Source organism: Platalea leucorodia (assembly GCF_965183815.1).
Source record: "Platalea leucorodia genome assembly, chromosome: 4".
In the NCBI taxonomy this organism is placed as follows: Eukaryota; Metazoa; Chordata; class Aves; order Pelecaniformes; family Threskiornithidae; genus Platalea; species Platalea leucorodia.
This window is the reverse complement of record NC_138826.1, coordinates 12,454,580-12,470,059: the sequence shown is the minus strand read 5'-3', so window position 1 is coordinate 12,470,059 and position 15,480 is coordinate 12,454,580. Positions and strand designations below refer to the sequence as shown.

The window sequence follows — 15,480 nt, the reverse complement described above, 5'->3', positions numbered from 1 at the left end:
GCAGTACAAACTCGGATCAGTTTTGATAATTTATCACAGAGAGAGAACGTAATACTGATGAGGAAATCAAAATCCCGTAGCAATTTGCTGGAAAATTAAAAAGAACAAAACAAAAACCCCACAGCAACCCACAAATGGCATCTTAAATGCTTGTTCCAGTGCATGCTGGAAGCATCACTCAATAATTAAGATCAAAAAACAGAAATCCAGCTATCTCCCTGCCCAAAATAATGCAATAAATTAGCAAATTAGAACAATGCATCTTTAAAAAAAAAAAAAAAAAAAAAAAAATCTAAATACTGCCCAACTCCAAAAGCAGCATCCACTGCTACTCCTCCAGAAACCTGTGAGACCAGACTCCTGAGACCAGATTTGTCCTGCAGATTCCTTTTTTGCTTTTTGGATTAGGAAATAAGTTCCAAAAAAGATGGGGTTTGTCTGCGTCCCTGCTATGGCTAATGCAGAGTTTGGCTGCCCTGGGTCGGTGTTGTCCTCCACAGCATTCCAGCACGTCTGTGGAAGCTGTCGTGAACGAGCCTTTGGCAGGAGTCTAATCACCTATTATTCAGCACTTGATTAATCAAGCTTTGTGGTATTTTTTGGCATGTTATTACCTTAATACAAAGATCATTAATTCCTTGAATAGTGTTAAGTTTTTACAGATGTTTTTAAAAAAAAAAAAAAACATGCCCAACACATAAGTGAACAAGATAACTGAAAGCCATAGAAAAGATGTGATTTACTTTGACTGCTCAAGCAGATGTAATCTGTATAGCCTCAGACACTTCCTGTACCATCAGTAATTTTCTTATGGTATAAACTGAAATACTGTGTTTACCTAGGATGATTTCCATGAGTTATTCAAATATTCAAAAATAAGCATCACCAAAGCTCAGAACACAATGTCATTTTTACAGCAATTGTTAATTGATTTTTAAATTAGTTGGTTTTGATTCATAACAATATAATGGAGAGAGAAATTTGCCCCCACATCTCTCTGCACTCAGACTCTGAACTCCAGCCCATGGGTAACGTGTCTGATACTCGCTTTCAGTATAAACATAAGCAGGTTTAATTGCAAACAGGCAAATACCATTTTCAGGCCAGGTTTACAAATGATCTTTGGAAATTCAAATAAAACAACTTTTATGTTATTTTATGTATTTTTGCCATAATACATTATATTGAAATAGTTATATCCAAGAGATCCATCTAATATATTTGATGACTTCAGAATATTCTTGAAATTACGAACAAAAAAACCAGTAGAAGTCAAAACTGGAAGAATTATTTGGGGAAGGACTTGAGGGAGAGTCTTTCATGCTGCAGGTGTGACTGATCAAAGGCTGCTCGTGCCTTCAAAATTATAACCGAGGTCTTTGCAACTGGACTTCTGAGTCACAGGTGCTGTAACTCATTCAAGTGCCTGGTTTGTCTCTGCTGTAAGAGAAACCATGAAGAATCTTTTCTTCACTTGCATGACAATGCTTTAGTAGAAAGTGTCTCCTGAAGCTGTCTGTGGTGGATGGTGTTTGTGTCGCCGTGGCTGCTAGGAAGTTCTGTCCCAGGTACATTGGATTGGTTGCTCTTTAGACATGAAAATCTGCCAGTTTTATTGATGCTTCATGCAACTCCTTAGGACAAAAGAGAGGTTGCTTTAAATCTCGAGAAGTGTTCAATGTTAGTCAGGCTGGTTTTGCATTCTAGAGACAGCCATCGCAGATGTTTGCAAGTCCCCAGGGTTTTGTGTAGCATGCTAGGATGCATCCATGCTCTGTGATACTGGTGTAGTTTGTTGTGGAGTGCCTTTTATTTTGTCCAGACTTTCAGTGCTAACGAGCGATCATGGAGAAAGAGAGTTATGCGATAAAAGTAGATAATTGCTTGCTTGCACTGGAAAATAATAGTAACCTGATTATGAAATATTTATATATTCTGCTTTTGACTTTTAAAAAACTACTTTTTCTACTGGGCTTAATGCTGACTCACCATACCCCTCGCTGTGTGTCCTGCCAAAGCTTTTGTTAGTAAATCTTCAGCACTTGCTCAGGGATGTGGTGGTTACTGCTCTGGGCACATTTGTGCCTCTGTTCAGTGCTGTGGTTAAGTCCAAAATGACCCTCTGGCTTCAGACTGGCTTGCTTGAAATTCAGTGGGGTAATTTTCCATTCCTGAAGGTGTAGAAGACTTTTGGCTCTCTAAATTCCATTTGCTTTGCTAGTATCACAAGCAAAAGGTGGCAGAGACAAGAAGCAGGTCAAATGCAGGCCAAGTCAATTGAGATTAATGTACATATTTATATAGGTTAAACCTTGACTGCAAACAAAACTTTTTGTATTTACTAGTTAGGTAGTTGGTTGGGGTTTTTTCATTATTTTGAAGCAAGCCGAAGACAATATTAACAATGTGGGTAAACACAGAAGAAGTGTTGCTCTACCATCGTAAATCCTAGGGATTTCCCTGGGAAGGATAATTAAAGCAACGTGCTTTGAACACAGCTAATTAAGTAGCTGCCTTTTAAACTTTCAAGAAGGAGGTCCTGGCTGCCCTCTGAACTTCCATGTGGTCCTTCTCTGCTCCAAAATTTCCCCTGCCCTCCTCCCTCAAATTATTTTTAACCTTGATCTCTTTGTGCATCCAGTTTAGACCCCAGCTTCATGGAGAGGTGTGCTGGCACAGCTAGGGGATGGCATTTTGAGAGGTGGCGAGCTGGAACACGTGAGTTGGGAGGGCCAGGATCGCCTCAGGCCAGCCAGGAAAACATGAAAAACTGTACCGTAAGAAAACTGTAGCATAAGATGTTCTTAACTTAAGTCCTCCAAAGATGATAATTTTGTACGTATTAGGCATGCAACCATAACCTCAATCAAATTCTGCATGTTTGTCAGCTTTTTTCATGTTATGTTTTAACGTACGTTAACATTTATGTTATGCAAATGGACCGAGGAGGGGAAAAATTGTCCCATATGTTAAAGCAAAACTAATTTCGGTAACGAATAAAAAAGCAAGATCCTATGGAGACTGAATGAGGTGAGAAAAGACACTGTCAGCATAATTTGGGAATAGCGATTTACAGGTTTTTGTCCCCTGTGCCATCCCATGGCTCATATTAGCTGTTAAAGTCCTACCAACAGAGCCTTCCCTCTACACCTCAATTTGTAGCTTGCTTTTTTGGAGCATTTACTGGAGTAAATGTGTAGCTTTTTTTCTCGAGATGCCTAGGTTTCTTTCCATGCTTCTCATGGCCAATCAGTGGCAATGTGCCTGCTGCACGGTCAGGCTGGGCTTGGCTGGCATCATTTGTCTCACACTTTCACTGAGCCCTAAAATTACTATTTTTAAATTACAATTAAAAACCTTAAGACACCCATAACGTTCCTACTATGCCTGTTCTTCATATGTGAAATCAGTATATGCAATTGTGTTATCTAAAACATTCTTAGTTTTTGACTATATGACAAATCAGCTTTTTTTTTTTTTTTAAATGCTGCTGTTTTCTGTTTAATGTGAGAATGTTATGTACAGGTCAGTAAAATGTTAAAATTCCTTTTTTGAGAAGCTAGCCAATTTATTTTTACATGGTCAAGCTGATATTGGTATATTAATGTGACTTGTGTTATTGCTCCTTATTTAAAATTTATAGTAGAGTGATTCAGAGATCCCAAGATGAACTGGGGGGGATCATGCAGGGTGTGGTGCATAATATAAATAAAGATACAATTTGTCCTGAAGACTTTATGATCGAAGGCTTGGCACAATTTCATCTTTTCTTCAAGTCTCCAGTTACAAATGTCCCCACAGAGATTAGCTGTTGGCCAGACTTCCCATTCCTCGCTTACGAGTTATGGAGGGCGTTGAGCTGCAATTCTGTATGGTCGGTGCGTGGCGGTGGTCTTAAATGGGGTCTGCACTGAGCTGTTGGTGGTGAATAAAGGTCAGGATTTGATGTGAAGAGGAGGAACTCCAGGGGTTTGGGCTATAAAAAGGTTTAGCTGCATGCTGCCATACGCGAGATCGGTTGTGCGTGTAAACATTTGTAAAATCCAGCAGTTGCCTCGTGTCGATCATCTGGGTTGCCCACCATCGCAGCCTCTGACCCTCCAGCAAAACCCAGGAGGCAGCTGCTTTGGCCGTGACATTTCTCAGGGTAATCAGACTGCCATAAGTCAAGAAGGCTTTTGATGTGCCCTGGGATCAATAAGAGTTTTCTCTGCTATCTAATGTCACACATCATACCAGTGACCAAGGAGGGCTCTGGCAGAGGGCTGGGAGTAGCCATCATTACTCCAAATGGTGTTTTCCAGGTTGGTGTAAATCAATGGGATTTTTAAAAAATTATTTACAACAACCTCAGTTCTTCTACTCTGTAGCTCTACGTAGGTCTGCATAAAGAGTGAAATTGTTTTCCCCCTGCATCTGTGCAGTTCAGAGGAAGCCCAAAAAAAAAGTCACCATGGGAAGTTGGAGGCTTTGCATTGCAGGAGAGGGAGAGGAAGAGTGTTGCAAAATGTAAAAGGCTTTGACATTTGCAATCAGCCTTTCCAGTTACATGTTTTTTCTCATAGATAAGTTCTTAGTTTATGTTGTAGAGGAACCGAGGTTTCATATTTTTCAAAGGATTTAGAGAGATTTTTCAGCCATTACTTGTGTATGTGTGTGGGTTTTGTGTTTGCGTACTTTCACAGCTTACTACAGATAAGTACCAGCAGAACATAATCTTTTAATTTAGCTCTCTGTTGTCTACTGACTCGTGAAATACTTTTAGGTAATTTAGCTACAAGCGATTATGTAGATAAGCAGAGATAAGTCTTTTCTTTTTAAAAAAAAAAAGCTTTTTATTGTCTTAAAGCTGCAATATTTTGAAAAATACTACCTTACTTTTTCATTACCAACATCCCAGATGTCTCTGAAACCAGATGAATTCAAAATACTGTCCTTTTTTTCCCCCACACCCCCCACACCTTGTGTTCTACTCTCTCTCTTTGTAGCATGAATAAGAGCTGGGTCATAAGAACCAAAAGTTGAAGCTGCTTCGGTGCTGGAGCATTTGTGTTTCATCAGAATCCTTAAAACCAAAAAACACAAGCAGTTATTCCTATTGAAAACTTATATTTATGTCTTATGTCTTCATTTCTGGTTTTAAAATAAAACAAAAATATGCATTTGGGGTTAAAAATCCCTGACATTATTTTGAGGAATTCCCTGACTTAAGTAAGGTCAAACACAAATAGTCTGTTTTTTGCTCTTCAAGTATAGTTTACTTGTATCCCATATTGATACTAACTCTGCAGGGTATCGCTTAGTGTCAAGAATGGATAAAGACAGGACATTAATACCCAGTAAATGCTGAGATTGCTTATGGATTCTTTGAAATATGTAAATATTTGCTAATAATATTTATGACTTCTGTTCCAAGCATCCACATGGGTTTGACATGGGTGGGTAAATGTTGTTATCTGTAAAAAAGTGGTAACAAAACAGGGTCAGCAAGAGCCAAAATGCACTGCCAGTCTGAGAGCCCTCTGCGCGGCGGGGTGCGCTGCTGGGAGCTGCTCCGGAGTGCCTGGACCTTCCTGTGGTCCCGCGGCCTGCCGGCACGCTGGAGTTACACACGTGTTTGTGTGCTTTCATCATCTAGAACTACTGTTTAGAGATTATTTTAATAGGTATGTTCTTAATATACTCTTAAAAGTGATTAAATTTGGATGCATAGTTTATTCTATGTAGCGTCTAAGCTTCAAGGTAGCACTGGGAAAGAGCCAGTGCTTTTATCTTCATTTGGGTTTGCCAAAAGAAACCACTTCCAGAGGAGACTTGATTGAATTCTGTCGGGTCGAGCGCTCCTGCTGCCCGTGAGCTGGCTGAGGGTGGTCACGAGCAAACGCTGCGCCCAAAGCAGCGGCGCTGCTGCCATCGCTGTGCTGGCTGGCTCCTCTGCCACAGGTCTTCTGCGTTCAGATCGTTCTTCTTTGTAGAAGTCCTAAACGCTGTAAGGGAATACAGCTTCAGAAAGCTTGTGACTTGAAAATCTTCAGCAATTCATGCTGCTGTGGTCCTTACCAAATCTTCTGGAGCAGTGGAGGGGGTTTTCTGAGCAGCAGGCGAATTTTTACCCTGCAGCAAAGTGGGAATGAGCAGAAAAATGTTAAGGGGGGGGGGGGGGGGCAGTAACTTCATTTCCATTGCTGTCATTCAGTGCATCTGTGCTTTGTGTGAGAGCAGCTTTTTGCATATGCCATAGGGAGAGGTTTTCTTTTCCCTGGCAGCTTCTGTACGTCTCCTTAGCTTTCTGCTACAGTGAGGACACTCTTCCCGGACAGCAGTCTTGCCTTTGGGTAGAAGCAGGTTATTTAAGCTCGGTGTTCAGATATTTTTGAATGATCTCATATCCTGTGTGTGAAATTTTAATTTAATGCTGCTATAGAAAAACAGCTTAAACCAAGAGAAACTTACATTCTCATCATAGAGCTCATTTTTACTGTGCTTTTTCATGAACTTCAGTATAACAAAGAAGATGAAAGAAAAACAGAGGAAAAGTGGGTGTGAGGTAGGACTGACACGCTTTTCAAGTCTACTAAGTACAGAAGCTATTTACAGTTTACCAAATAATTTAATTTATTAGCTGTTCTGGTGTTTTTACTCAATTTAAGGAGGTGATTTTTTAAAATTTTATTGGAAATAGTCCCCATCCACGGACTCCGACCATTTCATAGGACCGCTCACCCTATGTACCCAAGCAGAGGTGACAACTGTCGGCACTCCAAAGTACAGCTTGTTGTTTCAAAATAAATGCATACACTTACATATGTAAATAAAACTTACATATGAGCAAAATATAACTCAGATTTACAACTGTTTCTGGTAAACTGCAGTCAATCAGGTACTTGTTAAAAATAACAAATAAATAAAACTACTGCAAAGAAAAATTTCTTTTAAAGGAACAAGTTTAGGGAAAGGGAAAGAACAAGCCAAAGTGATATCTGTGCGTGACTGACCTTCTCTTAAAGCGAGGTTTCAGTGACACAATCTATTGTGTCTCTTTAAAGTTACAAATTAATTATTCATATTTGCTTCTATCGTGCTGTTACAGATAACTGGTGTGGCAAACTGTGTCCAGCAGTAAAAGAGGATTTATAGTGAATGATCGACATGTGACATGAATCGCCCTTTACGACTCTGACATCTCAGTGCTTTCTCGTGTTTCTCGCAGTGCAGCCACCCCCTTCCTGGTGCGATGCAGTAGTACCTGTGTGCATCATTTCACCAACAAACTCTGAATTCCTCCTCTGTTACTTCTCTGTAACCAGTTTGCTTGTGTGACTGGGTTTGTTCTGCCTTGAATGTTTTGTGTAAAGAGCAGTATAATCTCAAAATGTTCTTATTGTCTGCACAACCTTAACAATTTGCTTGTAAAACAAGAAAACATTATTTTATGGAGAGAAGCAAGGAAGCCCCTATGCTGCTGACTGCTTAAGGGTCATGCAATACAGCAATGGAAACAGCCCAGTTACATACAGCCTGTCCTCAGCACAGGAGGTTTGATACTGGGCAAGATGGACCTTGGAGCTGAACTAGAGGTTGTCCTTTCGAGCCTGTTTTTGTCTTCTGTCACTGGATGATAGTAACTGGATAACTCGCTCATCGAGAGCTCTCTCTCCATCATTAAAAATTGTCATGATGAAGTGAAGGAATACTAAAATGTGAACAATTAAAGTAGTTTTGGTCTACAGGGTTAAGCCTACTAGTTCATTTATGAGACTTAACACATGCAAATAGCATTTATGGCCATGTGGTAGAGCATATTGGATACATCAAACTATCATTCTAGGCTTGGGGGGGGTTCCCCCCACTGCTCGTGCTGAAAAATGTTGGCAGGCTGGCCTGCAAATGTGGCAGTGCAGACTGCACCTGCTACAAGCTGTGTGCATTATAAGGAGCCTGCCTTAACAGAGAAAAAATGTCACATCTTCAGCTAAAGGTAAAGGTGTAGCCCTTGTATTTTGGGTGGCTGTCAGCAACCCACTACATTATCTCACTTTTTAACAGTAAAGAGTAGCTGGCTCAGTTCCAGTTTACACTGAGTAAAGTGTGAGTTATACAGCTTGAATATTTATGTTGACTTTTATATTGCACTATATAATTGGGAAAAAATAATGCTTTCAATTTAACACAGAAACACAAAAACAAGGTTCACATACACTCAAGTTCCTCTTTCTTAGGAAAAATATATACTGCCGCCTTATAGTCTCTTTAATGTGGTGTCTGAAAGGAGATGAGGATTATTTAATTAGCTTACTCTGTTTAAAAGCAGAAGGACTTAAATTAAATACACAGCGCTGGATTAGAATATTTGATTTGTAACCAGTTTGGGCTGTAGTATGACAAATTGTTTATGCCCTCATTGCTACTGGAAGACACGGTATTAGACACCCCCATATCATCACCATATTTGTTTCAGACCAAACATTTGTGTAGATATGCAGTTAACTGGCTGGGGGAACTGATACAGCTGAAGGTAAATCCATTTTAAAAACCCCAAAGTTAAAACAAAACAAAAACTCAGCCAAAGAGTAGTTTGTCCTACCCATTCCACCATCTGACCTTACAAATGTCTGCTGGCATGAATCTGAAGAGGTGATATAGGGAGAAAGATTGAATGGCCGGGAAGGTCGGCAGGTGCGACTGCTTTATTGTTTTGGTGCAAATACTGCCTTGTCTCAACTTAAGGGTGTAGTTTGACAGTATGACTTTAGCGCTAGTGTACAGAATCACTGTATATTAGTAAAATCAGTTAATATAATTTTAAACAAATACTACCTATCTAGTGTAGCAGAAGTATTTTCAGTTCCACAAATGGCATTTAGAAAATGCTAATGTCTGAACATACATCTTACTCCTCTTACTAGTGTGTAAGGTGAGACTGATAAATGAAACCCAAACCCATTGTAATGTAAAAACAAACAAACAAACAAAAAAACCCTGTTAATGCATTGTCAGATATTTATGGTATTTGATGTGCTAATCAGGATAATAATAAAAAAAAAATTCAGTTTGAGATGTTTATCCAAATAATATTTTTGCCCTAGAACAGATGCGATTTGCTCAGTTATATGTCATTACGAAAATTTATAGGAGGAAGGATGGACAGTTAACTTCTTGATGCCAGAAGACAGCAATGATGACTCTCGCCTCAGTCCATATTCTCCTACATATTTTCCTGCCCCTCTTAACCTCTCCCTCATATTCCTTAAGTGTATTTCTTTCTGCCAGTTTACTTATGTAGCTGACGGTGTGGGCTAAAGCCAAGGCTTTGATTCAGACTGGAGCCTGCCTGTTTCATAGAGAGGCTGGAACTGAGATCAAGAGACACCCAGTTTGCTTCCAGCAAGTCTCCTGGCAGACAAGATACTGGATGGGGGGAAGAAGGAGCAGACTGTTCCTTAAAAACAAGCAGGCGAGAAATAGCAAGAGCAGAATAACACAACGTGCTCCTTAAAAAAGAAATGCTCAGATGCAGTGTAGTCTAGCTCGAGTGCTCAGACCTGAAATCAGTCGTACCCGTTAACGATGCGGTGTGCCTGCTGCTGGTTTGCAGTGATGGAAACTTTCAAACAGATGGATTGCACTGCGTAGAGAAAATGAGGATGTCTGAAACCAGCCATAGAAAATCAGCATAAAAGGTAGGTTAATGATCCGTTGCTAGGTGATCTAATGATTTGATCCCTTTTCTGTTGCTCTGTCTTTCTCTCATGGTGGTATTTATTTTTATATACATTCTGTACATTGTGAAAGATACAAATATATCAAGTTAGTACTTTCTGGGGTGTTCTTTGGCAAGATAAATTTTCCTTGCATTTGGTCTCTTGCTCCTTTTTCTTTTTCCCTTCAGTACTCCTTGTTTCTCTGACCTCATTATTATTTTTGAGCTGCTTTTGTGAGTTGACATTGAAAACAGTTATTCCAACAAAAGCAGCACAGCATGTTACTTAGACTTTACAAAGTGTCAGATGGGGATGCTCAGGACTTAAAGTTGCAGCCTAAAATCAATAGTCCCAAGTTCCTGGAGTAAATTGGAAGCTTTTGTTAAATAAAACTTACTTCTAAGTGGAGAGATGCGCGTCCTCCTGACAAAGATGGAATGCTCTACTTTCTCCCTGTAGCCCAGTTACAGTTATAAAATATGGAACAGATATGGAGACCAAAGCCATGAGCTATATAAGGCATCAAAGCACGGGAGGACACGACCTGTTTTCTTTTGTGGCAGTATCAGAGTTCAGTTCAGCATGAACCAAGAGGGCATAACTAGCCAGGGGGAAGCAGAGTTAGATTAACAAGTTACCCTGTAGCAACAGCTTTTGAGCTTCTTTGTTTCACAGGTCTCTAAAAGTACTTTCAGCAGAGATGGGGGTTCTGTATAAAAAATACTTACACATGCTGACTTGCCGCTCTTAGTTTCTTTTGCCCCCCATTGGAGTAGTTGAACCATAGGTGGGAAAACTGCTCTTCTGTATACTTTGAATCTTTTTTTGGCATGACAACATATGTACGTTAGCCTAAAATGTGTGTCTCAGCTGAGCAAGAGTGATGGCTCTCACCAGGACAAAATCAGATCCTATATTAGCTTTGGTTTCTCTGTGTATGTTTGTCCTTTCTGACCAGTCTAGATATAGTGGTTTGTTGTTATAGGGGCCTACGGTCTCTCATTTCCACCTGTGCCTCAGTCTCTGGAACCACTTACGCACTATAGCATGCATAAGAAACATTAGCTAGTACCGCTCAGGAAGGTGATCGCTCACTTTCTGTAATTCATGAACATCATAGAAAGGGGTGGAAGCCAAAAGTAGCCTTGCAGCAAAGCTGATTTTTCTTTTAGGCAAAAGAATCTCACCAAAACATGTGGAGGGGGAGAGAATCCTCTGTCACAATTCATAGCTTTTGAGATCTGGATTTTCTGTAAATACTTACCTCTATGTCATTGCCAGTCCTGTGCTGAGAAGGAGATACAGATTTTTAGATCCCCAAAAGCTGAGCACATTTTTAACAAGTGTCCCTTTTAAAAAAAAAAAAAAAAAAAAAAAAAAAAAAATCAGTGCAAGATGCAAATAAATAATGAAAGAATGGCTGATCTGTTTGAAAATTTTCCAGCCGAACAGTAGGGGTTATATGAGAGTCAGCCTGGGCCCAACAGAGTGGGCATTGAACCAGACCTAATAAGAACAACTGGACCCAATACCCATATTATGTTCAGTAATGGAGGTTTTTTTGTAGTACAAGGACTTTAATGTTGTAATCTTAATGGCTAGAGGTAACAAACCACTCTGAAAGGAAAGAGGAAAAAATGAAGTCCAAAGCAATTAGAAAAATCTCTTTTGTGGATTTTAGGTATTGCCAGCCACATTTGTGTCTTTTTACAGATGAATGGGCTTTTCTGTCACTGTAAGAATGAATTTTAAAGTAACGGACTTGAACTAATTATGTCCTGTAAACCTATAATAATAACAATAAAAGTTTTTTGAAGTTCAGACACGCGTGTAGATGATCCAGCCAACCAAGTGGATCAGCAGTTGAGCAAGTTTGCCACTCAGGGTTAGCAGGATTCAGGAGCATTTTAGGAAAAACAATTGGATAAGGCAACTCCTGGGAAGAAGTAACTGAAGAGCAGGAGTTGCAGCTGGTCAACGATTCAAGTAAGGTTCTTGCCATCTGCATTTCTAGACTGCTTTCAGTTACCAGCAGGTGCTGGAAGGCATCTGTTCTGACTCAGATGGAGGTATTTACCCTGACGCAGATGGAAATTGGTGTAGGTTGAGGTCTGGTCTCAAGCTCTTCATACTTTGTGGCATTTGGAGAGCGAGCTCATGGCCTTGTGTATTCTCGTGAAGCTTTTTTTCTTTTGCTTCTTAAACGCTGCCATTTTTCGGAGGAGAGGAGAGGGGAGGCATAATACATGGTTACATTTATAAAGGTATCTCTTCTAACCTGAGCAGAGGGAAGCTGAGCTGTGATCGTATCCCCAAATGCTATCCCAAGAGGTTTATCCTTCTGCTTCAATGCTCCCAGCTGGAAAAGACAATAGTTCATTCTTTAGAAAAACTTAAGCTTCTTTTGTAGTTCTACTAGATTTTTGCCAAAAAAACCCCACTTCCTTGAAGCAAGCCCCTAAATTGATCACACGTAGCAGACTTTCCAGTGGTTGGTCAGCAAATGCTGAATGAACTTGGACTGCACCTGAGCAACCAAACTCACTGGTAAACTTCCACAGCCTCTATAACGAAGGCATCACAGTTCATGGAGCTTGCCTCCAAGGATGCAAAGGATACATCCCAGAACATGGTACATTCGTCCAGTATGCCAAGTACCTCCTGGAAGCTCTGTGCATGCAGCTGGATGATGTTGCATCCCAGAAGTTGTGTCCTCCCTCAAAAAAAGAAAAAAGAGGGCGTATAGAACAAAAACAATTACAACCTGTAGTGATTGTTTTTTAGAAGGGTGTTAGTTGTATTTCATTTCAATCCCAAATATTATCATAATCTGTAATATACGAGAAAGTCATAGACGTGGTTTTCTTCTACCTTATCTGCTAATGCTTTCCCTGCTCTGTAGGTGGGATCTGTCTTGTTTTCTGTCTGGGGTTTCATATTTGGTAGCAGGACTGCAGTGCCCCAGGATTTCATCCTTGCGCTGTCCCTTGCAGCGTGCCAGCAAAGCCGTTTGGGTGTCAGTGTGAGAAACTGGCTGAAAACCAGTTTGCATCCTCCTGCCAGCCTGGTTCATGGCGTGGCTGCGCAGCAGAGGGTGCAGCACAAGGACCGAAAGGGCCTGTCGCAGGCAGGAGGAGGGCTTGGGTTGCTGAAGCTGGTTTTAACAGGGATCTCCCCAAATGTTTCATCTGGAAAATATGCGATGTTGTAGTCGGAAGAGTTCAGATGCTCCACGTGAGTTCACTGTTCACAGAATATCCCAAACAGTAGTTGCACTGACCCAAACGAGGATGGGTGAGCTGTGCCACAGAGCAAGGGTGCTTCAAACCACTGATACCATAATGTCGGGCCATGCTGTGTAATACTGCTTGACAACTCTCATTCCTTCATGTTTGGCTTTTTTCCCCTCTGAAGAGGTGAATTATTTACATACCATACATTTGCATGCAAATATTTTTATATTAAATGTATTATGGAATGTAGGTATTTGCATGTTAAAATGTATTTTCATAATACACTATCTCATCCTACAAATCTTGCTTTTCTTTGTTCTTCAAACCTGAGAAAATGTCCCTCTTCAGTACCCGTTTGAGGAACGGTGTTCCTGAGTGTGCTTCCGAGCCTGATTCTTTGTAGGAAAATTCAGGTGTCTGCTTTTCTGCTTTTGATCCAGTTCTGTTTGTGTTTACAAATGCTTATCAGGTTTTTTAAATGAAGTTTTAAGCGCAGCTTTCTACCAAGACATGAAAGTGGTTTTGGTTTTTTTCCTAATGTAATGAGCTTCATTTTTTTTTCCTAAAGTAATGAGCTTCAGTGAGAATCTTTGTGTACAATTGCACACGAGAGGAGAAAAGCTGAAACTCAGCTATTTGCCGTGGATGCAGCCACAATCCTGTGCAACCCAACATATGACCTTTTCTGCAGTTCCCTCAGTGTCTCCGAGTTCCTCCTGAAAGTGCAGGCACCAGCTGGCGCTCTGCGGAGATTCCCTGGCAGTCTTCGAGCCGCCCGGTGCCTCGCTTTTAAGCTGGGGTTATGAGAAGCTTCGGAAATGCTGTAATTGAGGAATGTCTTCGTTTGAGTTGGGAGATGAGCTCTGAGCAAATGTTAAACAGAGGCCCTGTCTTCTGGGTGTGTTTGGTTGAACATGTCAGGAAGGAGAGCTATATCAAAACCATGGGGGGGTGATGAGTGCAATGTAAAATGATACAGGAAAGTTTGTTGTAAAACATACTATGGGCATTTCGAATGTCATAATTCTTAATTGTGTGCTGTTGGGTTTTTATTTCAACTTGAATAGAGATGGTTATGCAGTATCAGAGAACTCGTTAATGCTTTTTTTAAACACTTTTCTAGAATTTTTCCTTAGTTTTCTGATTATGATAATTATTCACTTGTTCTCCTTTCATTTTAGATGTTGTTCTGCAGAGATGAAAGAGAACATTATTTGTGTCCCGACCTGGAATTTGTATCCAGTGCCCTCCTTTTAATTGTTAATCATTCTTCCCTCTTTTTTATTGGTTTCAGGCAAAGCGTACCATCTGCAGTGTTGAAGCATGAGTACTGATGCCAGTCAGGTGGTGATCACTACTCCTCCCCCGGCCACGATGCCTCACAAAGAGCGGTACTTCGATCGCATCAACGAGAATGACCCAGAGTATATACGAGAGAGAAACATGTCTCCTGACCTGAGACAGGACTTCAATATGATGGAGCAAAGGAAGAGGGTCACTCAGATACTGCAGAGCCCTGTGAGTGGGATTAAGGGGGGATGAGAATGAGAGAGTGTTGTTTTCTGAGATTACTGATTAACTTTTTGAGACTTAAAAAGAAGACATCTATGTCACAGCTAGCTAGAATAACTCTGGACCATCTTCTAAGAGGAGTCACTAAACAGATTACCCAGCATTTTGTTTGCATAGTTTTTTGTCTGTGAACAAGCAGCCTTTATTGTGTTGGTTTTTCTCCTGATGCTTTTATATTCTTATGCTTCATTGCAGTATTACAAAAGGATCTGGCTGGCTGCAGGGTACTTAATTAAAACTTAGGGGCAGGGAAGAGAGTGGAAGAGTCACCGGTCAAATAGGAACAAATTAGGGCATTACGTGGTGTTCTGCTTTCTGGGTTTGAATATTAACCTATCATTTGCATCAGGAATGCTTTAATTAACATTTTTAATTGGGTTAAGTTTCTTTAAAAGCTAGACTATGTGTTCTTTTCATGTCCTTGGGGGCGATCATACCCATACTTGGCCATATTAGCACTCATATACTGGTTGTGTAAGTTCAGTACTTGAGTAGCCTACATATAAAACTATTAAATCTATTGAACCACTCTCATATTAGTTTTAATTTATATTTTAATACATGCATTCTTTGGGTTTAACCTGATGAATACATTGGAAAGTAATACTGTTGCCTTGAGTATTTTGAAGACATAGGGAGCGAGTTAGGACTGTGTGAGGGTGAGCCTTTGGGGGTGTTGGGGTGTAATGTGAGTAATGAGGATAATGGGACTGGGAAGGGGTCACGCAGCTTTATAGATCCTTCTCTCTTCAGTTCCTCTGTAAGTTGGGGTGCTTCTTCTGTAATTTTTTTTGAAGCTTTCCCGTATGTAATGAGATTGGAAACAGCTGTTAGTAATCACCCTATTATAGTCATCCATGAATAACAGGATTGTTTGCTAAGTGTTGTTGTGGAGTGCCTCTTGGATCTGTGTGTTGCTCTGAGTATAATGTGAACCTGTTGACTAAGGAATTTATTACTTTCAAGTCAACTTG

General features: G+C 40.3%; 1 protein-coding gene across 4 annotated transcripts in view; it reads left to right on the top strand.

Moving 5' to 3' along the window:
* The window catches only part of ADD3 (adducin 3), a 101,648-nt gene that overhangs the window by 59,740 nt on the left and 26,428 nt on the right, over positions 1 to 15,480 (top strand). For all 4 annotated transcript variants that reach the window (XM_082310551.1, XM_082310552.1, XM_082310549.1 and 1 more), the window contains exon 3: positions 14,229 to 14,452. In XM_082310551.1, coding sequence (XP_082166677.1) covers positions 14,258 to 14,452 — 195 coding nt within the window. In that variant the 5' untranslated portion in view covers positions 14,229 to 14,257. The remainder of the gene's footprint in view (positions 1 to 14,228; positions 14,453 to 15,480) is intronic.